Source organism: Micromys minutus (genome assembly GCF_963924665.1).
Source record: "Micromys minutus genome assembly, chromosome: 21".
NCBI classification, from domain to species: domain Eukaryota; kingdom Metazoa; phylum Chordata; class Mammalia; order Rodentia; family Muridae; genus Micromys; species Micromys minutus.
Window position 1 is genome coordinate 13,483,867 of NC_137956.1, and position 27,165 is coordinate 13,511,031.

At 42.4% G+C, this 27,165-nt stretch overlaps 2 protein-coding genes and 1 pseudogene across 12 annotated transcripts in view; 2 read left to right on the top strand and 1 right to left on the bottom strand.

Moving 5' to 3' along the window:
• SENP6 (SUMO specific peptidase 6) overlaps positions 1-7,174 on the top strand; it is an 80,580-nt gene extending 73,406 nt beyond the window's left edge. For all 5 annotated transcript variants that reach the window (XM_080934126.1, XM_080934123.1, XM_080934125.1 and 2 more), the window contains 3 exons: positions 407-475; positions 575-725; positions 1,876-7,174. In XM_080934126.1, coding sequence (XP_080790252.1) covers positions 407-475; positions 575-725; positions 1,876-2,082 — 427 coding nt within the window. In that variant the 3' untranslated portion in view covers positions 2,083-7,174. The remainder of the gene's footprint in view (positions 1-406; positions 476-574; positions 726-1,875) is intronic.
• A 6,980-nt stretch (positions 7,175-14,154) lies between these two features.
• On the bottom strand, positions 14,155-23,540 carry LOC308434193 (inactive serine/threonine-protein kinase TEX14-like; annotated as a pseudogene). The gene is made up of 3 exons: positions 23,531-23,540; positions 14,955-15,016; positions 14,155-14,923 (listed from the first exon to the last, which is right to left on the bottom strand). The product of its transcript is annotated as an inactive serine/threonine-protein kinase TEX14-like (transcript).
• A 1,166-nt stretch (positions 23,541-24,706) lies between these two features.
• The window catches only part of MYO6 (myosin VI), a 131,524-nt gene continuing 129,065 nt past the window's right edge, over positions 24,707-27,165 (top strand). For all 6 annotated transcript variants that reach the window (XM_080934709.1, XM_080934710.1, XM_080934711.1 and 3 more), the window contains exon 1: positions 24,707-24,839. The gene's annotated coding sequence lies outside the window, so the exon portion shown is untranslated. The remainder of the gene's footprint in view (positions 24,840-27,165) is intronic.

Below are 27,165 nucleotides of genomic sequence, written 5' to 3' on the forward strand. Positions count from 1 at the left end.
GCCATCGGGGGCCAGTGAGCTAGGCAGCAGGTAAGGACATTTACTGGCAAGCATGATGACCTGAGTCTAATGAGCCCCAGACCCTGTGGAGTGGAAGGCAAAAGCCAGCCCCTTTAGGTTGTCCCTCCACGTGCATACAGTGGCACATACATGTGCATACATGTTCACAATACTTTTCTAGGCTCCCATTTTTATTTTGCTGGAGTTGCATTACGATTCTGTAACATAGTATAACATTAAGGTTGCCATAGATATCTAAGGTTCCTGTCTGTAAGGTTTGTTTCCTCACATATTTACTGAAACCAAAGACGTGTTCAAGGTTTTTAATCTTATTAATACACTATTTAATTTTCTTATACATATGTAACATAATTCATATTTAACTTCAATTATTTTTGTCCTGTAGACCTTGCATCCTACTTATGGACTCACTCCGAGGTCCTTCTCGATCAAATGTTGTCAAAATTCTAAGAGAGTAAGTTCAAAACTATACCCTACCTGTTTGATATACTGCAGCTGAAGTAGGAAGTGTACTTAGATGTACGTGTAATCTTGTTCATGTGTGTTGTTCTAGGTATTTAGAAGTGGAATGGGAGGTTAAAAAAGGAAGCAAAAGAAGTTTTTCCAAAGATGTTATGAAAGGGTCCAACCCAAAAGTTCCCCAGCAGAACAACTTCAGCGACTGCGGTGTGTATGTGCTTCAGTACGTGGAGAGCTTTTTTGAGGTGAGTTTCGTCGTGTCTGGTGAAATAGCAAAGTATGATTTGATTTTTTCATGTGATAAGATCAATAAGAAAAAGGTTCTTAAAAATGACTCTAAGGATCAACAATTCCCAACTCAGATCTTTTAAAATGTAAAACTACTATAATTATTGACAACCAAATCCTAGGCTTGTTGATCAACCTGTTCTAGTGTAGCTCACCTGTGGTTCATGCTGCTTCGTCTGTGCACACACACACGCGCGCGCACACACACACACACTCACCTCTGAAGTCTGAAAAGCTGGTTTCATCCCTACCCTTACACTGAATTCTCTCTTGACCTCCAGCCCCTTTCCACTATTCCTTCCTCACTCTCGTCCTACAGCCTGGCCTCTTCCTCTTGACTCCTTAACCACTATTCATTGAAGTACCACTGAATCTCTTTAGCACGTAAAGTCACGTGTGTGCATTCCTGTGGCCACATTCAAGTCCAGTGCTGGTGTGGTTCTGAGATGCAGTACCAGAGAGTCTCATGCCATCTGCTCTTCGTATCGGGTCACTGGCATCAGGTTTATATTTAGTGGCTTCTGTTGCTGTTGAGCCAAAGACAGAATCCTTCTGGTGGGTTATACATAGCTGAGTAGCAACCAGTTGGAAGTCATTCTGTTTTTTTGTGCCTTGTCTCCTGGCCTGCAACTCCTGATGCTTCTGTCATTCTTTGGCTGACTAGCAGCTCCTTACTCTCCAGGTTAGCCTTAAATATCAGACCAATGGGGTTTATTCTCATTGTACATCATACTTTCCTGTTATAATGTTTGCCAAGATCACTTTTCTTTTATACAGTATGATGCTGTCATTCTTTTCTTCAGCTGGGCCTGAAAGTAACTACTGTGTTTGCTGCTGTGGAGATTCTTATAGTTCTCAGTTCTGTTGTACAAACAACTATAAACCATTTGCTAACATTAACTTTATTGCAGAAACAGGGTATGGGCAGAACTCGTCCCAGTAGCTGTAGTTTGCCAGTCTCAGCACAGACCAGCACTCTATCTCCAGTGCCTAGCTCTGTGCCTTGCTTGTGGAGTGTAACAAGTGAATAGATACTGTTGAGTGTTTTAATTGAAACGAAAATGTGCCCCATTATTCCTAATAGCCATTTAATCTTTTTCTTTTCAGAATCCAATACTAAATTTTGAGCTCCCTATGAATTTGGTGAACTGGTTTCCTCCCCCCAGAATGAAAACAAAAAGAGAAGAAATTCGAAACATAATTTTGAAGCTGCAGGAAGAGCAGAGTAGAGAGAAGCTGCTGAAGGACGCCTCCTCCGCAGAGACGTCCTCAGGGGAAGGGGCAGAGCAGTACACCAGCAGTGTCTCGGAGTGACGAGGAGGCTGGAGCTTGAAGGGTCTCCCTTCCGAATGACACAGTTCACTCAGCGTGCAGACAGGAAAGAGCTGCAGTACTCACTACTCAGAGACTTGGGGTGACAAAGCCTGTAAAATGTCCTAAGTGATTTCCAAAGGAGTGTGTATCAAGTAAAAGTCTGTAAATATGTTAATGAGGCCAACTTTTCCAACATTTATAATTATTTTTTTCACTTTTAGGAAGCCTTTGTTATGTATTTTCTGTTAATAGTACTAAAAGTGCAACTTCTAAACACAAATAAATAAAAATATTTATAGGAGGAAATGATTAATTTGATATTCTTTAGTGAACTTGCATAATTCCTCAGTGTGATTTTCATGGGAATAGAAGTATCTGATTTTTTTAAAACCTTGTCCTAAAATAACTCAAAAATGTGAAAATATAATTGTCAAAGACATTTTAAACTAAAAATGCATCTTTATATGCTTGCATAGCATAGCAAGAAAAAGTAATATCTTTGCAATTTATGCTCTTTCATCTGTTCAGAAAACCCCAAAAGTACACTATTTATAATTTTACACGAAACCTAAACACCATTAAGAGCAATCACAGACAATGCGCCTTGACTTCTGCTGGTGAAGCGTCTGCCAGGGCAGACCCTCTGCAGCTCAGGGGAAAGCAGGCTACCCCGGCAAGTGCAGCTTGAGTCTCAAATATCCAGCATTACCTCTGCAGCTTATCTCACTGAGATCGAACTGGTGACGGGGCAGTCTCAGTCTGAACACAGGGCTTCAAGTAGGACCTTATTTTCTCCATCTTCCTCAGCTTTTCATTATTTTTGTCTCACTGTTTAGATAAAGTACCAGACTTTTTGCTTGAGTATATCTGAGTGAATTATTTTAAAATGCAAACATGTTCTCTTTAATTGCACAGTGCAGCAGAAGCTCTCATTTTCAGTTCTCTATTTAAGTTGAGAAGATGTGGGGTTAGGCCTGCAGTTCAGTGATAGAGCACAGGTTTCACATGCGGGAGGCTCCTTGGTTTAAACCCGTGTAGCAAATAAAATACAAAAGTGTGAAGCTTTCAATGCTATATTTGTAATCCATGTAGAGTTCTCACTTGTGTATGTAGAAACTATTATTTTCTCAAATGAATGGTATATATTTCGAGTCAAGTGTAAGACTTAAAATATATATTGTAAACCATTTTTGTTAGTGAATTTTTAAATGCCCATTACAAGTTGAGAATAAAAGGCCATTTTGTGAGCAGATAATTTATTTTTAATGTGGCCATCTCTGGCACTGTGAACCACAATTTAGACTGTTAAGGGTTTGGTAAAGTATTGGAAGGGTTTAAGTGGGTGAGAATGTTAACAGCAAGCTTGACTCTAGTGACAACTGAATTTAGTGTAAGGAAAAGTCACCTTAGTGCTATCGATCATTGTTTCCTTTTTCTACTTTGACCTATCTTAACTTTCTTACTTGCGATTCTTTTTAGTAAGACTTTACTACTATTATTTACTATTATATGGCTACTAGGCCATATAATTAGCTCAGATATGTTTTCTAATTTAATCTAGTTAGATTCGAATTTAATTTGGTTAGAAAAGTTTCCTAATTTTATTTCTCACAGAAAATGCCAACATGCTTTTATTGTCTACTGAATTAAGACCAAAAAAAGGGGGGTAGGGGCTAAAAAAACAATAGTATAAACAGAATTGGCAAACTTTATTTTTAAAATGGACTCCATTTTGCCAAAATTTTAGGAAACTAGAAAAATTACTGTAAAGACAAGGTAAACTGGCACAGACCAGCTGCTCAGGGGCTGAGCTATATGACCACTTGAGCCTGGCAGTTAAAGGTCAGCCCGAAATATGGTGAGACCCTGTCTCAAACAAAACACACTATTTAAAAATCTTGTGGTGTTTTTGTTTGATTCTTGATAGCTATATTTTATAGTTAGATAGCTTTTGATAAGGTAAGATTATAAATTGTTCCCTGGGCTAATTCTGGTCAATATTTTTCTAATTTCAATATGAAAAATAGTTTAACGTGGAGACTTCCCTTTAAAATGTGTGGTTAGTACAAGCTGTGGGACAGACTCTGCAGTCAGAAACCCCTCACTTGACACCAGAACGCCGGGAGGCTATCTGGTGACTTCACTAATTAGATAGAGCTGCTGTATTGGTTTTCTTGTTGGATAGAATAACAGTTAATCATTTTTAGAAGAGTTTTAGATTACGTGCCATAAAATTTGTATGTGTCTGAGCTGCTGGTAGTTCAGGAGCAAAGGTGCTGTTAACTGGTCTCATCCCTTTGACGTCACTGACTTCGTGCTGTTAACTGGTCTCACCCCTTTGACGTCACTGACTTCCGACAGCTGAGAACTTGACTGGGTCAGCCCCACTCAAACCTGAAACAGCTAGCCTTTCTTTGCATGCAACTTGTGCTTAATTGACTCAATTAAATGTAGAAGGTTTTATTTGAAAGCATAAAATGATTTGCATTGTGTTTTGTCTCTAAAATGAATTCAGTATTTTTCTCCAAAAAGCCTTTTTGTAGTCCCTGAAGACTGTCAAGATAGAAAGTAAATAGAATACCAGTTCTCTCAGAATTACTCTTAAGACTCAGTTCGCTGAGTCCGTTTTAATCAGGAGTTGATGGAATGATCTGTAGGAAAGAAATAGCTGTTTATGTAATGAGGCAAAGACTTTAAAACTTCTCTGTGGAGTGAGGGCAAACGTGACTAGAATTCATGTTCAGGGCAGCTTCAAGTGAGTTAGACAGGTTTTTCACTGGGCTTCTCAGTCTGTCTCGTGGTAATGAATGTGCAGAATTATTAAAAGCTCAGACCACCATAAACAGTTGGACCGTATCTTCCATTCCCAGATCAACCAGAGAGAACAACTTAGGATGCTTTCACAACTAAACTTCAAAAGAAGATGGTTTTGAAACTGGTTTGAGGGTTTAAAAAACAGTTTTTTCAACTGTTGGGTTATTTAGAATTTTGAAAGTAATGGATTAGTGAAATGAAGTTTTATGAGAAGCTTTTAAAAAACATGAAAACTTTTGTAAAGGAAAGGTTATAAATAATTTTTTACGTTAATGAGTTTATTTAGAGAAAAGAGACTTGGTACCTTTTGTAAGAGGCTCCTTCCCTTTTCTCTGAACCTTATTGCTAGATAAACTTCCCACTGACTCCACTCCGTCTTTTACCTTAGAAAAGTGAGCTTCATACCTAAAGGTATGGGGTTTTGGTTTGGTTTGCTCAAAATCTCTGCAAATGGTTTTTCTTTTGTAAGTGGGACTAGCTTTATTAACATAATTTGAATATTTTAAACTTGCTGAAAGTTGTTCAGATTTATAAAAAAGTTATCATAAGCTTTTACAGGTAACTATAAAGGAGTTTAATTCGATTTTAAAATTCAATAAGCATTCAATGTTTTGAGCACCCACTATGTAGTAGAGGACCAAACAGACACCATGTTCCCACACTTCACAGTGTGGTGGGAAATGCGTTAATCAGCCTCACAAATGAGTGCTAGCCAAACGGTGTGTATAAAGATGGTAAGTTCCAGTTGTCAGGTTAGAGACTTACTGAAGGGGTGATACTGAACCACTGCTTGTGGGAGAGTAAAGTCTGAAGTAGAATGATGCTCTTGCCTAAAATGATAATTGTTTCATTAGTAAAACATGTACTGAGTGCTAGATGTTGTTTAGAGCATTTAAGATGAATGAATTCTCTTCCTTAATGATCTTAGGAGATTTATGTACTGCTAGTGCTTACATTTTATGAGGCAGATAGGTCCCAAGAGTTTCCTGAATTCATAAAATTAAAGTCGCTAGGTTAACTTGTACTTGGTAAGATTAGTTGAGTAAGGTGTTGGTGATTTTCTAGGGGCCCTGTCATGGAGCCTTTCCTCTGATGTAGGGTGGAAGGGGTTACTCTAAAGTGTGCCTGTCTTTAAATGACATGTAAACATTTGCATAGTTTCTTAGAATGCCTTACACAGTTCAGTGAAGTACAAAGGGAGGGGGGAAGCTAGTCACGCAGGGCCTTGTGGCCTCATTGGAGACCACGATCACTGCTGTGGAAAGTGACTGAAGCACTTCAGAACAGAGGACAAACCGGATCACATGTGAATGCAGAGGAGATCATGGTTTAGTGAAAAGGGGGCCAGAGGGAGCGCAGTCTCATGAAGCTAGCAGCTCCCAATGTGAGGCATAAAATAGTATGCCTGTGTGGTAGGGATGCTGGAAGAGTGGTCCCATTTGAAATGTTCCCTTTAGGAGCATTCAGCAAGAACACAACAGGCCGTGTTGTTTCTTGACAAATGGTTCAAAGGTAGCTCAAGCATATATACTGTTTACAATCGAAAAAATGACTAACATCAGCATTACTAACAGAAAATATGTTGTAGAAGCCAAATCATTTCTAAAACTAGTGACAACTACCAAAGAAAGAGCGTGGACTTTTTTTTTTTTAAACAAAGCTTTCTATTTTTAAATGTAAACCTCATGAAAGGAAGATGTAACATTAGAATAAAATACCAGTGTTCTTTTCCAGAAAAGACTAAATGGGTGTAACCTAAAAGTAACCCATGGTTGATCTAGTTGCACAAGATACCCAAACTCGAAGCTACCCAGTGCTTTCAGAGTTCTATACTCCATTCCCTGTCCCCTTGTCAGCTGACTGAGCCCAAGGAAAGAGCAGGCACAGGAAACAATGGGAATTAGAGCAGATCTAGGTATTTAGTTTAGGTTGAACGTAGGTTAATAATTTGCATATTGGATGAAAACAAGGTGTGAAAATGACAGTCTAATAAATTATTTTAAGATGGACTTTCTTATTTTAACCTCTGAAATACGGCTGTATTTTATCAAATAAATGTGACTCTGTCTCAGAATTAACGGAAAGCATGAATATGCGTTGCCACGCCTGGTCCCTGGTTGTGCAATGCAGCCCATTAACTTGCCTGCCCTAACAGATTTCACTTGAGAACCTGTTACACATGACTTAGTACTGTTACAGGCAGCTGCGGAAGCCTCGGTGCACTGCGCATCCATCTCTGCGCATCCATCCCCACACTGGCTTGCTGAAGCAATCTATGAGCCTGTCTCCTACCTGTTTTATACCTGAACTGAGGCATGTAATTAAAGTTGTGACTTTTTTATTATGCTCTGAACTTTTCTCTCCTTTTTTGTGCCCCCCCATTCATATTATTTTCTAGGTATTTATATAATCTATGAAAATACAATTTTTCTTATGAAACTAGGGTAACTTTTATAAACACAGAATCTTGTCTCCGCAGTGTCTCGCGGAAATTATTTAGCCTTGTTATTCATACTAGTCTTGCCTAAGCTATGGAAACATTTACATCGCAGCCCTTACTCTATGCAAGGTATTTCCTTTCTTTGATCATGATAACATGTCCAGAGAAGCAAAGAAGAAGGAGGCCAACTCTGCTTTTTTGTCACTGCTCTCCGAATCGGGCTTCTCGGCCTTCAGAGTGGGAAGCAAAGCTGGTGGCTGGGTAGCGTTGGCTACAACCTCCAGCCAGCAGAAGCCGTGTTGCTGCCATTCAGTCTATATAAGTCTGCACCTTCTAGCTTCCAACTGAACAGGAAAGCTTTTACAATTTCTCCGGAAGCGGAAGGGCTTTTTGGTTGGCTGGCTGGCTGGCTGGCTGGCTGGCTGGTTGGTTGGTTGGTTGGCTGGCTGGCTGGCTGGTTGGTTGGCTGGCTGGCTGGCTGGTTGGTTGGTTGGTTGGTTGGCTGGCTGGCTGGTTGGTTGGCTGGCTGGCTGGCTGGTTGGTTGGTTGGCTGGCTGGTTGGCTGGTTGGTTGGTTGGTTGGTTGGTTGGTTGGTTGGTTGGTTGGTTGGCTGGCTGGCTGGCTGGCTGGTTGGTTGATGGGGTTTTGTTTTTGTTTGTTTTATTGTTTTGGTGACTTCTGCACTAGTGGGCATTTGTTTCTAGTTTTTTATTTCCCTTAAAGGTGTTAACAGTTCTTTCTTTTAAAGCCTTGTATGAAAAACTCTGCAGTTACCACTGATTAGAATGTTCCCTGCCCCCCCCCCCCCCCCCAATGTTTATTCTTCTCATTAGCATTCTGATCTCTGACATGGCTTGTGGAGAGCGGGTGTGGCGGCAGTCCCAAGATGGCTTTTGGGCCAAGTCTTATGACTAGCACCTGACTTTCTCCTGCCCCCAAGATTAGCCACTCCCACCGTTCAAGCTGCGCAGGCGCACCCATGACTCAAGATGAGGCCAGATGACAGGGACCTATGAACTGCAGCCACTTAGCATGGACTGGGGAGGTGGAGTTGAGAGAGGATAAAAGGACTGCGCTTGGGGGTGGAGAGAGACAGACAGAAAGAGAAAGATTCTAGCAGAGACAGAAAGGGGAGATAGAAAGATTTTCACTGGCATGCTGTAAGGTTCCTGAATAAACCGCTTTGAGAAGAACGCTGTGTCGTCGCTCCTTTTCTGCTGGTCGGAGACGGTAGTGACAATGGCTGTTTGTGTTACAGATGTATAGGGTCTTGCTATGTAGTGCAGAGTGTCCTGCCACAACCTCCCGGGTACTGGTGTCATAAGCCTATATACTTTCTATCTGGCCGGCTACAAATGAACTTTTTTGATATCTCATTTGTATACCTCATGTTATATCTTCCATAGCTGATTTTTTTTTTTTAATGTTATTTGACTTTTCAATCTTGACTAACTTGAGGTAGTACACATGGGCAAATATTTTACAAGATTTTTAAATTGTAAGTAATAAAACTGAAGTTTATTTCTGTGTATGGCCAAAGCTCTGGGTGTTTTCTTCTTTAGGTTTTTCAAGTTAAGACTATCAGTTGTGCCAGCACCGTTTATTAAAAATCCTGTTTGACATTGAATTGTCATATTCTCATGCTAAATTATTGAGATTTCTAAAATTTTACTTTTTAAACTTTTGTCTACTGATTTCATTAAGCCAGGTACACAAAAGGAGGTGATAGATTAAGCATTCTATTTGTGGACAAAGAATAAGAATAAAAGGTGAAAGCTCATGTTAAAATAGGGCAATCAAATGTATTTTGTTCAACAAAGTAGAAAAAAACACTGATTCAGTAAACTGAAAGTTATTCCTTCTTGCTACTCAGGAATCTGGTTTTTAAAAAGATGAATACAAAATAAACTCTTAAGCCTAATGAAAAAAGAATGGCTTAAAAAAAAAAACAAAGTACCAAGTCAATGGATCCACTTGTTTGAACTTTGAGGGAAAATCAAATTGTTTCAGGCCATAAGAGTCCTCAAAAATATTACAGTTCATTTATGAAACCCATCGACCTGTAATGCAAAGTTCTAGTGAAGGTGTCAAAAGGTAGGAAACAGTGAGGGTACAGCTCAGATGCTGAACGTAGACTCTGGGCTTGCTCCCAGCACTGGAAGGTGAGAAGAAGAGAAGAAGAAAAAAAGAAAAAGTAACAGTGTAATAAATTGTAAAACAGTTAAAATCAATGAACATAATCTTTAAAAAAAAATAGGTACAACTGTTGCAAGCATGCTAAGAAAAAAAACTTCAGGGAGTAATGGAACATTTCCATGTGGGTTTTTTTTTTTTTTTTTTTTTTTTTTTTTTTTTTTTTTTTTTTTAAGTGCAATAGGACAAGAGCAGATATAGCACCTGAATAATATACACCCAAAATTAATTCTGACAATGTAAGTAGAGAAAAATAATTGGAGAACTTCACACTGGTGGCGAAGAATCGGAAATGCGATTATAATTAGCTGGTGGTAGTTCACTGGTAAATACACCTGCTCCTAAGCTTGACCACCTGAGTGTGAGCTCCAGAACTGACTGGCGAAGCTTCTCTGATCTCTGTGTACATCACCTCGTCCCCACACGAACCTTTTTTCAAAAGAAATATAGTACCTGTACGAGAAAGTAGAGCACTTTGTTGACAACTATAAGCCATAACTATAAGCAGTAACCCTACAAAAATAATTTTTAATCAGGAAGGAAGTGCTATAGAAATGCTGACATCCTAGCAATAAGTCTTCTAACACAATTGCACTTAATAAGTTTACATGGGGGACAAATAGAAAGAGAGGACGAGTTTGCCCTGCACACCTGTAATTCCCAGGTGAAGGAGGCAGGAGGATAATGAGTTAGAGGACAGCCTGGGCCACACAGCGAGGATTCTCTAAAGGAATTGATAGGGTGGGCAAGATGGCTTAGTAAGGTAGAGCTGAGTGGACTCCTGGACACCATGTGGTGGAAGAAGACAGACGCCCACAAACTGTCCCTTGACCATATATATGCACACGGGGAAGCACACAGTAAACAAATGTTAAAAATAATGGTTAAAAAAAAGAGTAAACAAAACCCTGAATTAACTAAAAGAGATCTTTGTGTATGGCAATATGAAATCCAAAGAGGGATATGACATGAAAAATGATGTGTTAAAAGGAAGGATCTGGAGTAGAGAAAACAGAGACTACACCAGAAAAAAAGGTATCGACATAGCGGAAGAAGAGAGGTATGGGGTGTGTGTGTGTGTGCGTGTGTGTGTGTGCGCGCGCGTGCACATGCACATGCACGAGTGTGTGCTGGATTGAGGAAACGGATCATTTAACAAAGAACTAAGTCATCGAGAATGGCCTTCTGATCCCCTTGCATGCTGAGATTGCAGACATGTACTAACACAACCTTTCTGCAGTTCTGGGAATAATACCCGGGAGCTGTGTTATGCTCAGTGAAGCACTCTACCAACTAAAATCCATCCAATCCCTGTTGTGAGTTTTAGAATAAATTTTTATTATCATTAGAAGTTGAAATGATAATTAGTAGATTGTTGTAGCAGTTTTTCCATTTTTATTCCTTGGATATGGACTTGGCTACTAATGGATAACTTCTTCTAGATTCAACCATTAGTCATAATTTCCAGTCGCCAGGTAACCAAGAGAACCCAGGGCAAGGCTAAATTCATTAGCTGGAGTTTAGTGTGAGCAATAGCTTCAGACTTGAGAGACATGGTTGACACATTTGTCCTTCTAGAAAATACAGTTCTTAGGGGATGGCAACCCCATAGGGAGACCAAGAGTATCAACTAACCTGGATCCCTGGGCACTCCAAGAAACTAAGCCACCAACCAAAGAGTATACACAGGCTGGTCAATGGCCCCCAGCACATATGTAGCAGAAGACTACCTTGTCTGGCCCCAGTGAGAGAGGATGCGCCTAATCCTGTAGAGTTTTGATGCCCAAAGGAAGGGGGATGCCTGGCAGGGGGTACCCTCTCAGAGTCGAAGGGGATAATGATACATAAAAAAGAAAATACAGTTCTCTGTGCAGCTGCTTTTCTTTGCCACTGCCCCCTTCTCAGCACACAGCTGAGAAACAATTCTTACTCTTTCTGAAGCAATAATGAGGTGAATTCTGATTTTTAAAACATACTCCTATGAAAAGGCATCACATGAAAGCTGGCTGTGGGGGCACATGTCTGTAATCCCAGCACTCAGGAGACAGTCTCGAGGATTGCTGCAAGTCAGTGGTCAGCCTGGTCTACATGGTGAGTTCCAGGCCAGACAGGATTACATAGTAAGACCCTGTCACAAACAAACAAGTCAGCCAGCTGACAATACCTATTACATGATATTACCATGCGGTTTGTATCATGCCAATGCTAAGGCTTAATCTTACATTCGACAAGATCTAAATGTACACAAGTACACAAGAGTAACATATTTGTCTGGTAACAACTTGGATGCATTGGTGATACACCCTTGATGCCTAAGTTATAAAAGGTATTTCAAGAATTGTCAGTGGGCCAATGAAATGACTCAGTGGGTATAAAGGCACTTGTGAAGGAAGCCTGTAAACCAGCTTCAGGTCCTTAGAACCCACCTGAAGATGGAGGGAGAGAACTGACTCCCCACAGTTGTCCTCTGACCTTCACGTGTACAATGCGGTATGCTCATACATACCACAGTCATACATACATGGATCAGTACATATTTTTAAAGTTCTCAGTGCTTAGTTTCAGTAACATAATAGAAGTCTTTGTGTGCTTGCTTGTTTGTTTTGTTGGTTTGGCTTGGTTTGGTTGAGACAGGGTTTCTCTATAGCCCTGGCTGGCCTAGAAGTCACTTAGGTTGATCAAGCTGATCTCAAAGCCACAGAGACCCACCTGCCTCTGCCTCCCCCCTCCCTAGTTCTGAAATTAAAGACTCGAACCACCATTCTCGGTTTAGAAAGCCTATATTGAGGCAGGGTGCTTCCCAATTCTCTGGTCAACTTAAATATCATTATTGGTGTGATCTTTTTAATTTATTCTTTATTGGGGTTGTGGGATCTGGATCCAAGACTTTGCCTCGAGCAAATGCTTTTAACATTGAGTCACACTCCCAGCCCCAGGTGAAAATCAGAAAATGACAGTGTCTCAGTGTTGCTCATTCTGGCTTCTGCTCCAGGCTTAGGGGATCTTGTTGCCTCACGCTCCTGACTAGCTGCAGCAACTTCTGCACCACCACAGCTTTCCACAGGTAAACACATTTCTCTGTGCAGAATGCTTTTAAAACACCAAAAGAAAAACTTTATTATATCCAGAAAGTACCTTAGTTTTTTTTTTTTTTTAATTAACCTGAGTTAATTTAGTTTGCTTGTCTTCACATTAGAAAAACAAAAAAAAAACATTCCATTAGAAACAAAGAACGTTGTGGGAAGCACTGGGTTCAAACCCTGGCTAGGGGGTGGGTGGGAGCTTTCCACTGAACTGTAATATAGTGACACAATAAGGAAACATATGTAATGGACCGAGGGATGGCTCAGTGGTTAAGGACACTTGCTGTTTCTGCAGAGGACCCAGGTTCGAGTCCCAAAACCTACATAGTGAGTTAAAACCATCTGTTACTCCAGTTCCAGGGGATCCAGCAAACACCCTTTTCTGATCCCCAAAAGCTCCTTGCATGCTTTCGGTACATGTGCACACACTTAGGCAAAACACTAATGAACATAAAATTATATATATATATATATATATATATATATATATATATATATATATATATATATATATATATACATAGTATTTATATATTTGTGTATATAATATATAATTATATGTATAATTATATAATATTGTGTACGAAATAGTAGCACAGATATATATCACATCATTTTGTGTAATTATAGTACCTATTATATACATACATACATTCATGTGTACATATTGGGCTCTGTCCCCAGTTTTTGGCGTGGAGAGTCTAAACCATTTCTAACGTTTTAATGGTATGGCTAAAAAAAAACGGTTTTTTATTGTCACAATTGTCATTTCTGATTTCCTCTGATTTGTATTTTTAAAAATGACTCTTACTTGTTCGTGGAATGGGGTGAGTGTACAGAGATCAGACAAAACTTGCAGGGGTGACCTGTGGGTCTTAGAACAGAACTCAAATTATGAGGCTTGCGCGGAAGCACCTTTGCCCACTGGGCCATGTCACCAGCCCGGTTTCCTCTCTTCCGAATCAGCTCAGGAACAACAAAGCAGCAAGGAGCCTGTACCCTGGGGTAAGTAGCCAAGAGTGAGCCTGAATGGCCTGGTGCCAGAGTGGCAAGCCACTACTTTCCTTCCCAGGCTAGCAGGTCAGGCACAAAAGCATTACGTAAAACGACCAGGTAGGCAGTCCGTGGGAGGTGGAGGCAGGAGGATCTGGACTTCAAGGTCATTTCTGCTAACATAGTGAGGTAAAGTCCATCCTGGCCTGTATGAGCTCTCATCTCAAAACGAACTTCTTTTCTTTTCTTTTTAGTTTTAGCATTGAAAGGAAACACTTTATTAGACAACAGAGTTATGGTTTCAAAAATTTACATCAACAGAAACAAAAGCCATTCTGAACACAATTAAATATGCTTGCCATTATGGTTTCTGTGCACCTTTCAGAAACCTGGTTTAAAACAAATGATTACGCACGCTACGCATGATAGGGCCGCATTACTGTACCCGAAGCGTGAGTTACAGACTAGAACTACTGTCCTTGGGGCAACTGAAGCAGAGAAGAGAAGAAAGGAGGCCGCGGCCACAATGCTTGCACGGTCCAGTTCCAATCAGTCTGACAGGTCCTCTGATCCACCACAATTATCCTGGAAGGTCTGGACCAACCCAATCGCTTCCAAAAAGCAGGGTTTTAGTTCATCTTCTTCCAAAGTCCCTAAAACGATGTCTGATTTCCTTCTTTCTGGCTTGATGCCTGCTTTCTTTTTTCCTCTTCTGTTCAACAACAGAAGTTGTTGGACAACTTGATCTTTGTTTCTGTTTTTCTTCTCCCTTGTAGAGCCCTTGGTGGGGTCCAGCAGTACCACGTTCTCCTCAGGTGACTGCAGCGATCTTTCCAGGTCCTCGTCCAGAGACTGAGCTCTCTCCGCATCTTCCAGATCCTGAATTTCTCTGCTGGAAAGAAACCTGCTGTCTTTACTGCTGTTGGTTTCTTGTTCTTCCAAATGCTTTTTATCGGTTTCATCAAGTAGCTCCCGAGCTGGTGGGGGAATCTCATCAATGTGATGCTGAGAGGTGGCTCCTGTTAGTTCTCCTGGTAGGCTCTTTCTCTTGGTAGCACGGGTTGATGTTACAAATGCTGTAGAAATGTTAGAAGAGCAAGCCCCACTGAACATACACAATCTTTAAGGGTCAGTCAGCTTTTGCAGGTAGGGTTTTAGAACATGTAAGGAGAGATTCCAGGCTCTTAGCTCTCTCTAGGACAGTTGTAGATTTGGTAGACAAAATTCTCATAGCTTCTTGACCATTTCGACAAAATGTGGATCCTCTTTTAACATGAAATGTATTTTCAAGGCAGTCTTCATAGTGACTAGAAGCTAAAGAAATCAACTTATTAAATAGCTTGAAACTGAGGCTTGGTCAAAATCTCAGCATGCTTTCCAAAGATGTCTCTTATATGGAAATTTTCTTCAACTAAAGTGATAAAGAAATATATTTTTACTTTAATCCCAGTATTTGGGAGGCACAGGCAAGCAGGTCTCTGAGTTCAAGGCCAGTGTGGTTTACATTGTGAGTTCCAGGACAAACAGAGCTACATAATCAGACCTTATCTCAAAAATTAAATATATGATAATGATGATTCAAAACAAATTTCTTAAACTGGTTTGAGTGGTACTCACCTTTAATCCCAGAATTTGTGAGGCAGAGGCAGGCCAGCCTTGAACTACACAGTGAGTTCCAGAACTACCAGAACTATGTAGTAAGCCCCTGCCTTGAACACAACAAACAACAATAAAAACACTTTCTCTTGACCTGGAGAGATGGCTCAGTGGTTAAGAGCACTGTCTTCTCTTCCAGAGGTCCTGAGTTCAATTCCCAGCAACCACATGGTGGCTCACAACCATCTGTAATGGGATCTGATGGCCTCTTTGACACAACGGTGTACTTACATACATAAAATAAATCCCTTAGACAAAAAGACTCCTTTACCTGGGAGTCACAGGAACTACATGACTTCACATAGTTGCTGATTAGTGTTTCATAAAGGAGGCAAGTAGGACAGACTTTATTCTGAAGCAACGGACACTGCTTTGAAGAAAACGTCCATTGAATGCTGAGTAAAATCAGGGGCCATGTGGTGGAAACTATGTGACTGGCAGAAGAAACAGAGCTATGTACCTAGCAAGCATCCAAAATGCAGGCACCAATGTCCTGCAGGCGCTTTGAGCTGGACACTGTTTGGTGATGTAATACCTCCAGACGCCGTCAGTAAAGGTCAAGGTGACCAGAGCTCACACTGGCTTCCCTTCTATCTTTTCCCCCAATGTCACTTTCACAAAATTTACTTAAAAAAATATATATTTATTTAATGTATGTGAGTACACTGTCACTGTCTTCAGACACACCAGAAGAGGGCAATGAGCCATCTCTCCAGCACCCCCTCTCCCCCAAATTTACTTTTATTCTTTTATTTATTTATTTATTTATAAAGTTTGTACTTTTATTCTTACATCTGGAACCATGATCTCTAGAGGAGAAAAGAGCTGGAGACGGATGTCATCACCAGTGCCTAGTGACCGACTACTTTGTGTCTATGAAATGAAAAATGAAGCCTTCACAAACAAATTTCAGGGCTCAGAAGCTTCTGGGTTGGCAGGGAAAAATAATTATGAGTCACAAAGGGCCTGTGCCCCAGTGTGAATGTGCCTCCTGACAGACAGGTCAAGTGTTGGAATCCACACTGAGAAGGCCAGAGGGCAGGAAGGTCACGTGGGCCAGGGAGTAGGAGGGGAGTAGGTGTGCTAGCTCACACCTTTGAGAGCAGTTCTTAGGAGAGAGGCAGGCAGTTCCTGGCTAGGCAGGGCTACACAGCAAGAGCCTTTTAAACAACATCAAACAAACAGAAAGGGAGGAGGGATGGAGGAGGGGAAGAAGGGAGGGAGGGAGAGCTGGAAAGACGGACGGAGACAGGAATGATGAATATATATCACAATGAGAAGTCACAATGTGAACACACCCATGTATCTTGGCCAGGTTTAAAAAAGTAGACCATTATCCATATATAGTGTCCCAGTTCCTTTTCCTGTTTAAGTGACAAAATACCCAAGAAGAAGCAACTTAAGAGAGGGTAGGAGGCTCAGTCCATCAGGGTGATGGAGGCACAGCAGGGGATAGGAGGTGGTTGGCCATGAGGCATCTGCAGTCAGGAACTTTATAGCCCTGACATGGGGCAAGGCTATAAACTACAAGACCTGTCCCCAGTAGTGCCCTTCTCCAGCAAGTCTCCATCTCTTAATGTTTCCCCAACCTTCTGGAAAAGTGTCACCAGCTGGAGGTCAGAGGTTCAAAACCATGAGCCTACAGGGTACATTTCACATTCTCTCGATGTTCAAAAAACCTTTCACATGCCTTTTGGAAATCTATTTTATTTATTTGCTTAAAGTTTTTTTCCCCTCGGTGGGGTGGGGTGATATACCTTGTATTATTACAGGTGTCTGAGTGCCTTATCGTGACTGGGAAGACAGAGGACACTTATAGAGAATTGATTCTAGCCTTATACCTTGTTGAATGAAGAGAGTCTCTCTTGCTACTTTTTATTTATTTCCCCACGCGATTCCTGTCTCCGCCTTCCATCTTGACACAGGAGTGCTGGGGTTTTAGAGGCAAGCTGCTGAACCCAGCGTTTTACATGGGCTCTAACTCACATGGTCAGGTTTGTGCAGTGAATGCTTTTTCTTGATGAGCCATCTTCCTGGCTCTACGTGTTGATTTTCAGCTTTTCATTTGTGTGTGTCAGTACACGTGTGTGTGTGTGTGTGTGTGTGTGTGTGTGTGTGTATCCTTGCACATGTGTGTTGGTGCACGTACCCATGTGCCTGTGCAGGTCAGAGGAGGACTCCGGGTGTCCCACTCTGTTGCCCACAGCCTTATTCCCTTGAGGAGGGGGAAGGAGGGAGAGGAGGAGAGGGAGGGGAAAAGAACAGAGAGAGGGAAGGGGGAGAGGGAAGGGGAGAGAGGGAGAGGGAGGGGGAGAGGGAAAGGGAGACGGGGAGGGGCTTAGGTGAGTATGGTAAAGGTACACGACTTATTTAAAGAATGTCTCCTTCCGAAATGCATCATCCGGTGCAATAAATAGATACCACAGAAAAACAGCAATGGTATCTTGAAACAGATCAAGGAAGCTTCAAGGAAGCATTGCCCTGGGAGCTCCTAACTGAATCTTTTGGAGTTAAATATTACCTTCTGGTTAATAATAACCAGACATGTGAGGAGCAAAGCAGGAAATGAATTCACAGAGCAATAACCCGAACCCATCCACTTAGGCTTCAGTGAGATTTAGCCTATCATCACCTGTGTAAGCCTCGCTGTGTAGCCGCCAAACACTCAGCACCACTCAGGATAGTGGAGATCCAGCCGTGTAGACTGTGAGGGCCGGCTGAAGGAACTCACTACTGCCGTCATCAGCAGAGCTGGCCCACACTACTGTGAATCACCTGTTCCCATCTCTGAATCTTTGTGTCACTTTGCCCAAGCTTCCTGATAGGTTAGGTCAGGCCCCGTGCCAGGCCTCTGCTCCAGCTCCAGGTAGTGAGAAGGACTTTGGCCCCAATCTCTCTCCCAGGTGAGCAGGCCTCCTGCTTCTGCCAAAACAAAAATGAGATTCTCCATAAGTGAGAGACTTAGTGGACAGATGTTCACTGTAGTCCTGAGTGGAATCATCTCTCAAAAGGCTTCACGTGGTGCCACCACATAGTGATTATGCTAAATTACACTTAATTAAAAATAGCTCTGCTATTTTTATTAATTTCTTGAGGCAGGCAAGGCATCAACCTTCAGGGACAAGAACATAAAAGGATATAGTGTTTTGTTTTTTTTTTTTCTTTCCTTTTCCGTTTTGTCCTTCTCGTCCTCCTTCTTTGTTGTTTGTGTTTTGAGACAGGGTATCTGCATAGATCTGGCTTCTGGCAGTCCTGGAACTCACTATGCAGATCAGGCTGGCCTCAAACTCACAGAGATTTGCTTGTCTTGGTCTCCTGAGGGCTGGGATTAAAGGTATGCACTGTCATATCTGACAGTTGTTTCCTTAAAATTACATTTTTAAATGTGTTTATTTTGCACACGGAGTATGCTAAATGTCATGGTGAGAAGGCAGAAGTCAGAGGACAGTGCGTGGAATGTTTCCTCCTGTGCCATACAGGTCCTGGAGTCTGAACTTAGGCCATTACATTTGGCACAGGCACCTTTCTCCTACTGAGCCATTTCTCTGGCCCTTGCTCTGTCTTTTACTTTGAAATAGTCTCATTCTTGTTACTAAGGTTGGTCTGGACTTTCTGGTCTGGACACTCCAGTGATTCTCTGGAATTATCCTGAAGCAGATGGACCTTCAGGTGAACGCCACTGTGCCCAGATGGAGAAACTACAGCTTTAGTGTGGGTTGGGTACAGTATCTTAGTAGGAGACCATGTGCTTTATATGCACAAGGCTTTGTGTTTGATTTTAATTTTTTGTTTGTGTATTATTTTCTATATTGCTATAACATTTGCTAAAGGGGGTTTTGATTTTTTTGTTTGTGTATTATCTCCTATAATGCTATAACATTTTCTAAAAGCTGAATGATTCCTTTTCAGATGGAGTCTCAGAGTGTAACCCGATATAACTCACAATGCTGCTCTGGACTAGCTTTGAAACGACTGCAAATCTCTGTGCCCCTTTGTCATGCTGTCCCAAGTTTGAGCAAACATGGCTGGGTTTTTGAGTTTTGGAAGACAGAGGAACACAAAATGTCGCAGCACCTTTGACTGGGGCTGATCCAGAAAGACTCCTGTTAGCAGTGAGTTTAAGTTACTTGAAAGATATCGAAGGAAAAAAACCATATTCAGTGGTATTTGTTGAAGCAGAACTGTGACTTTTTTTACTCATGCTACATGGCTGGGACAGGGACACTAGCGATGGGGTTTTGTAGAGGGAATGGGAGACTGGGGTCTGCACTGAACTCACTGCAAGTGGGAACTTACAGCCAAGACCAAGGTGAGGTCAGTAGGCAGAGGATAAAAGGCAACACCGGGAAAGATGTTAGCTCAGGCCATGTAGGGTGAGCAGACTTCAGCAGAGGGGTGCTGGAGGCTGAGATACTGAGGGTTGAGCTTCTTGCTGAAGGACTCAGCAGGGTTCTTGCCAACACTGTATTTTATAAGGAAGTACACATCTGGGTGAAGGAGGCATTTCAGAAGACAAGTTTGGTCAAGCCAAAAAAACCAAACAAAATTGCTATAGGTACAGGGACACGATAAAGGGGGCGATGTAATCAGCTGTGAGAGGAGTTAACTCTAGGAATTAGCAGCAACAACATCAGGAGTTCATTTATCAAAGAACATGACCCATCCTAAGATGGAGCCTTCGCTTGCATCAACTCCGGAATCATTTAGGACAGGTAATGAACTGGATTTGGTCACTCTGAAAGCCGAAGAAGAGAAGGAGCCCCGGAGGGTGTAATCCTACAGTTTCTGGGCACAGGGCCTGGAAATGCCAGCCAGCAGGACTGTCAGCATTAGTGGAGTTTGAACAGGAGGACGAGTTTCTACATCACACCCACAGGGACCCTGCCCACATTACTCTAGGAGTTAGCTTCACAGACTCTTTAGACTCTTCACACACCTGTAATATGAATTTCTGTAAGCACAAATCAAAACTCATAAAAATGCGCATATGGCTAGGAGGGGGCAGTTCATGAAATTCCCATGTATGACATCTATAGATCTTAGGCTGAGAACTTCTAAGGTATGGGCCAAGTATGCTCAGTGGTAAAGGCTCTTGTCACCATCAAGCCTGGGGCGGTGAGTTTGAGAGAGAATCAAATTCCCACAAGTTGTTCTCTGATCTTTCACTTGTGCAGGTGCACACACATGCAGAGAAGCACATGCACAACACATGAGTAAATGAATAAACAAAAGTTAAAAAAAAAAAAAGGAAACCAAATAAAAAGAAATCCTGGGACAGCCTCTGCCGCCATGCTGGGGATGCATCATGTTTGGTAGAGGGCCTGCCGAACAGGCACCAGGCTCTGGGGTTGATCCCTAGGACTGTGTAAGCCATGGTGTCTGTGATCTTAGCACTCTAGGAGATACAGGCAGAAAGAGAAATTCAAAGTCTCCAGAATGATTATATATATAATAATATTATATATATATATATATATATATATATATATATACACACACACGTGTGTGTGTATGTATAAAATTGCTGAAGACCTAATTATGTTTTAAAAAGAAAGTTAAAGAACATTCTCAGCTCTAAGCAAGATGATCTAGGCCTGCCTGTGATATATGAGACCCTGTTTTTGTTTGTTTGTTTGTTTTTTGTTTTAAAGGGGGAGTGTGTAGGGTCAATGCGAGCTGTAGAAGCTAAGGCATGTAAATATGGACTGAGTTTGGGTCACAAAGGCAGAGTTACTCCCGCCATGTTTGATGATAGCAGTTTCCAGAATCGTCATCTGTCTGTCCTCCCTCTTTATTCAACAGTAACAGTAATGGCAGGCACTGTTTCTTTATTTAGCACTAAGTACTTTACCACTGAACTATCTCTTGGGCCCTGTAGGCACTTCTTAATGAAAAAGGGACAGCGCTTGACACTTGGAATCCAGAGGCTCGTTCCCCATGCCCTCAAAGAGTAAACAGAAGAACACACGGAAGCAGAAATAGGTGGCAATAGTGCAGTATGTATTAGAAGAGACATTTGTACAGTCAAGTGAAAGATGGGAACAGAACTGAATTATGCCTAGGATTTGCCATCAGGGCGGGTAGGGAAAATTCTTAGAGAGGACAAGCAGGCTTTGTTTGAAGGAATAATTGGGTTTAGCCTGGCTGTGCTCCAGTGTAGTAAATAGCATAGAGTGTGTGTTTGGGGACACAAAAGCCCTTCAGAATGACTTGAATGTAAAGTACGAGACATGGAGGATGGCTGTGGGTAGAAATGGGATTGGGCAGCTAAGCATGGAGAAGGCAGTGATTCCCAGGACAGATACCTGGTGGCTCAGCTTGTGGCCTTGAATATAGGGACGAACTGTGACATCGCATGACCAGTGAAGAGATCTAAACAAAAAGAGAAAGAAGAAATAACCCACCATGCTAATTAAACAAGAACAGCCAGTTTGTGAAAGGTGGTCAGATTTGGGATCTTACCAGGTGTTTTTTAGGACTGATGTAAGTCAGTTGTGGTGAGCTTGCTCAGCATGCTTCAACCCACAGATCCAGTCCCCAAGTGTGTAAGGGTCCAGGGGAAGCTATCTTAAGGGGTTTGGACATTCTTCTGAGGATAGTGGAGAAGCATTCGGTACTGAGGTTTTAACTCTGGACCGGTGGTTGTGATTATCTGAGATCTGCAGCGCTGGTGGCCTGGGAAATGATAATGTAGCAGACAGAAAGAGGAACTGGGCAGAGAGATCCGGGGCTAGAGGCAAAGAGATTAAACAGACTAAAGTTGGGGACAAAGGGAGGAAAAGACTCATGGACATCACTAGTCACAAAAAGCAACTGTCAATACAGCAACTTCTATTGACTTGCAAACAGATTCTTATGTTAAATTCAAAATTAAGTAAGGCATGTATTAAAAATATGCAGTGATCTTCATTTTGCCTTTAAAGAAATTTATTAATTATTATTATACTACCTACTTTATGTGTAGAATGTTGTGCTTGTATGTATGTCTGTGTACCGCAGGCATGCAGTGCTTGTGGAGGCCAGAGTAGGCTGTGAGATTCCCCCTGGAACTGAAATTAATGACTGTTATGAGTCACCATGCGCTCATAACTGCTGAGCCGTCTCTCCAGCATTAGGGTCTTCATTCTAAAAAGTCAGTGGTTTCTTGGTACCTGCAATGCATTGGAATGGAAGCCTAATGTTAGGCATTGTCTTAGTCTGCTTTGTATTAAATTACCAACCTAAACCAGTTTGGGGTTTATTTCACCACTAAATCCATCCTCGAGGGAAGACAGCACCGGAACTCAAAACAGGCACCTGAAGGCAGGAACTGCTGCAGAGGAAATGGAGCATGCCTACTTCCTGGCTTATTTACCCTGGCTCATTCAGTTTGCTGGTTTATATTTCTTGGGACCACCTGCCTGGGAATGATGTTTTCTACAGAGGACTGGGTCCTTCCACATCAATTATCAATCAAACAGGAAAATGTCTCGCAGGTTCAGGCCAATTCGATGGGGAATTTTCTTAGTTGAAGTTCCCTCTCAGATGACTCTAGCTTGCATGAAGTTGCCAAAAACAAAACAAAATAAAACAAAAACCCACCTAACTAACACAGGCATCTTCTTCAGTCTTTCACCATCTTTTTTTTTTTTTTTTTGTAACAGAGTCTCAGTGAATCTGAAGCTCACTGTTTCTGCTAGAATGGCTGGCCAGTGAGCCCAAGGGTTCAACTTGCCCTGCAGCTTTCTCTTTCATCCCAGCACTGGAGTTACAGAAATGAGCTCTGCCCCTGGTTTTAGTTCATTTTACAATCACTTATATACCTGAGTTTTTTTGTTTTTTTTTTTTTTTTCCTTTTGGCAATCTGGAGTTACATTTCTGTGGTTGCTGTAAATTACTTCCTTTCTTGGTTTTTCTTCCTCTTCTTCAGTTTCCCTAATTTTACTTACTGTCTTATGAATTTGAAGTGTGTTCAGTGGAAGGTAGCTTTTCATCAAGCCAGTTGCGTGGTCTCTGAATGTCTAGCCCTCTCCTATGAATTTTGCGGTGATATGGATTGAACCCGGGGCCTCTCGTGCTAGCCAAGTATTCTACTGTGAAGTTACAGCTCAGCTCTCTCTGAAACAGGATGCCACTGACCATGCTGATTTTGAACGTGCAACCTCCTGAGTAGCTAGAATCTTAAGCATGAGGCACCAGGTCCTCTGTGAATTCCTGAAACTTGTCTCCTCTAGGTATCTTCCTGACAGCGCCCAGTGGTCAGAGTACAATTTAAGGAGTTGGTTCTCACCTTGAACCATGTTTCAGGATGGGCTGCAAGAGCTCGCACTAGCTCATCTACCTTGCTAGCCCCTTATTTTGTTTTAGTATTAACTTCTTTTCCGTGTTAAGGAGATGTTTGCTCTCAAATTTGCATAGGATTGTAATATTTAATTTTAAAAAATGACTCATATATGACCTTATAAAGACAGTAAAATTAAACAACCGGAAAGATAAAGCGGGGGCAGTTGGCTCAGTTCCATAAAACCAGCCCACAGGGATCATCTTTACTTCGAAGCTAGCGTAGGCTACTTGATGAGTTCCAGGATAGCCTGGCTACAGACTGAGACTCTCAAGAGTTCAAATCAACAACAACAAAGGGGGCGGGGTGGAAATTAGGGTCTATAAGAAGTAAATACGATCTCAGCAAGGGAGGCCAGCCAGGGAAGAAAAAACATTTTCTTCCGTCGCCCAGTCTTCCAAGGGCTGAACAGGAAGTTGACGCAGGCAGGTGGGAAGCACAAGCTTGGATGGGCGGCCGTGCCACCCTTAAACCCCGCAAGCGAATTCCCCCGCAATTCGCCCGTCCCACTCTCAGCTTTTCTTCAACTGACTCCGCTGTGGACCCTCTCTGTGGCATTGGAAACAACTGCCACTGCGTCGAAGGAAACTTCGTGAAGGGCCACCAGCAGCCAGCAGCTCGCAGCTACACAGGGATGCGGTCGAAGCCTCTGCCCAACCCTTGAGGTCCCGCCCTTCTCTTGCCTCACGCCATTAGGCCACGCCCCTACCCAGCACTCCTTTCTCCCCTACCCCTCCCAAGCTCCGCGCGTCCTGAGGACCCGTCCCTCTCAACCATAGCTCTTGAGGTTTCACCTTCCCAGCCTCGGATCTCCTCTACTTGAGGCCAGGTCCCTCCGCTCCTTCATTCCCAAGACCCTGCTCATTGCGAGTCTGCTCCGCCCTGCCGCAGAGGACCACGCCCCTCTCTGGCCTCTGGCCCTAAAGCCCCTCCCCTTAGGCTGTCCCCGCCCCCTGCCGATGAAGATCCGCCCTATCTTCATCCGCCCCGCCCCGCTCTCACCAGATCCCGCCTCCGGCCCCCGCCTCCCGCCCCCTTGGGCGCTCCGTAGCAGTGACGTGCGCGGCAGGCCGGGCACTCTGCGGGGCTCTCCCGCCGGCGGGTGGAGACCAATCCGGGATCTGTCCCAGCAGGAAGCGAATCGCGGCCGCCGTCGCCTCCGCTGCTCGCTCTCGGCCGCAGCGTCGCGCTCGCTCTTCGCGCCCGCAGCCCCGCAGCCTCTCCACGGCCGCGACCCCTCGCGCACCTGCCTCGCCGGGTGAGTGTGGGCTCCTGTCCGCCTGCCTGTCCCCACCGCCTTGGCCTCTGCGCTTCCCGGCGCGGACCGGAGCTCTGGCTTCCCTTTCCCGGGCCGGCTGGGCTCCTGTCACCTGACGAGTCCCACCCCACACTGCGAGATGGTTTTATTTTCTCCTTTGGAAGCACAGTGGAAATTCTCCATAGTTTGTTGTCAGAAGTAAAGATCAAATGATACCATTAATAATTTAGCTGGGTCGAAAACCATGGTAGCATTCTGCAAAGCTGTAGTCCCTAAGCGGTCTAGTATCCCGAGTGTGAGTTTTACGGATGTGTTACTGAAAACAACTTCGTTATTTAATTCCAAAACGTCTTAAACTAATTAAAACATGCTAACTGTGAATTGTATTTTTAAATAGGAAATAAGTTGATAAAGCCCTTCTTAGATAATCTATGCCAGGAACTTTTTCACAGAGATACATTTTATCTGACAGAAAGTATTGTAGGGCAGGGCTGTTTAAATCCTGATGTGGAGATACAGTTGGAGCGCTACACAGACGCAGCTCCCATTTCATACGCGTTGAATAAAACTTTAGTTTGCTCTCGAGGTGCAGTTGCAGGATGATCCAATATAGTCAGTTCGAGGCTTTTAATAGCCCTCGAGGCTCGGCGGCAACACCATAAAATCTGAGTCTCAAGCTTAGTGGTGGTCATGGTCCAAAGGTTGGCCGTGGAACAGCAGCATTTCTGTACAAATTAACTCAACTTCAAGACGTCTTGGCTTGTGGTTTTCCAACTGGGAAAGGTTTAGTGAAAAAAAAAATACCTTAGTGCCCTCTAGCATTAATTTTAGAAATAACCACAAATGCTGCAAGGCGGGGTGGGGGGTGTTGGGGGGGGGGGGAAGAGCCAGAAACAATGCAGTTCTTCAGAACAGCTCACTGACTTTTAAATGTCCGCTATTTTCTGTGTTTGCAGTTGCACAGGAGTAAACATGCACTGTGGCAAATAGAAGTTAATTTAGTCTGATGTTCATCTGCCTGGAGTGTTTTTATTGTGTGTGTGTGATCTGTAACCTATTTTTACTCTTCCTTTCAAGTTTTGTATTTGCTTTCAAAAGTTACTTGTAAAAGGCAGGGACAGACTACTACCATTAAGAAAAGAGTATTGTGATTAAATATACAGTTAAAAAGCCATGTAGATTTTACATGTGGTTTTATTACCTAGACACAGGAACAAGAAAAGTGAACAACTATGAATTTTTTAATAGAAACTACAACAACACATTAAAAACAAAGATGCAAATTATACTCTGTGGGGCTTATCTGAAAGGATTTTCCCCTGTTTACACGATCAGGTTTTAAAATAACAGTGGCCAGGAAATCGGAGAGAGGCTGAAGGCTTCTCTCTCATCCTGTTGTGGCTTCGCCTGGAGTCTGTGGTGGATCATTTATTGTTTAGACAACTGGCCTGTATCTGGGTTTTGAAAGGCCTTTAGATAGTTTTAAAGATTTCCACAATGCAAGGTCTGAATAAATACATAAGAACTCCACATTTAAAAATATTCTCTAGTTTTTAACTTTCTCTTGGGACTCAAAATTCCACTTACCATACAAGATTGGGAGTGTAACTCCATGGGCAGAGGCCTTGCCGTGTGTGTGTGTGTGTGTGTGTGTGTGTGTGTGTGTGTGTGTGTGTCCCTGGGAACTGGAGTTTTCATTTTCTTGTATTAAAACATCTTATTTAAACATAAAAGTTTGAAGAACACATTGTAATTTGGATAAATCTCACACAGTACAATGGTCATTTCCAGAAAGATACTTTGTTCAACAGTTTATGGACTGTTGATTTAGTAGTGTCATGGCACAAAAAACCCTGAAGGTTTGATTTACAAAATAATTTTCCAGGTCGGTGGTTTTTTATTTTATAGAGGAGAAAACAGAATTAATACTTGCATGTAGCTTTGGAGGGGGCAAAGTCCAGACACATGGGACACATGGGAGTCTTCTGACAGCAAAGCCTCTCTCCCCGCTTAACCAGAAGTTGTCTTGATTTCGGTTTGCTTGGTGGACTATTGAGATCCCTTTGTAAAATTGGCCTAGAGATTAGAAGCCGATGCCCTGAATAAACTGTGATAGGCCGTGCATGGCGTCTAGAACTAATCGAGAATTCCGTCTTCTTTCTCAAGGCCTTGAGCCGTGAGCCAGTGCTGTGGCATCATTTCTGGGGTGGTTCCAGCATGTATTAAGTATTATGTGCTTTTCATTTTGATGGGTTTATAGGAATTAACACTGCAATCTAATCCTGGATTGGTTTCATTGCAGCTGAGCAGGATATGATGTTTCTGT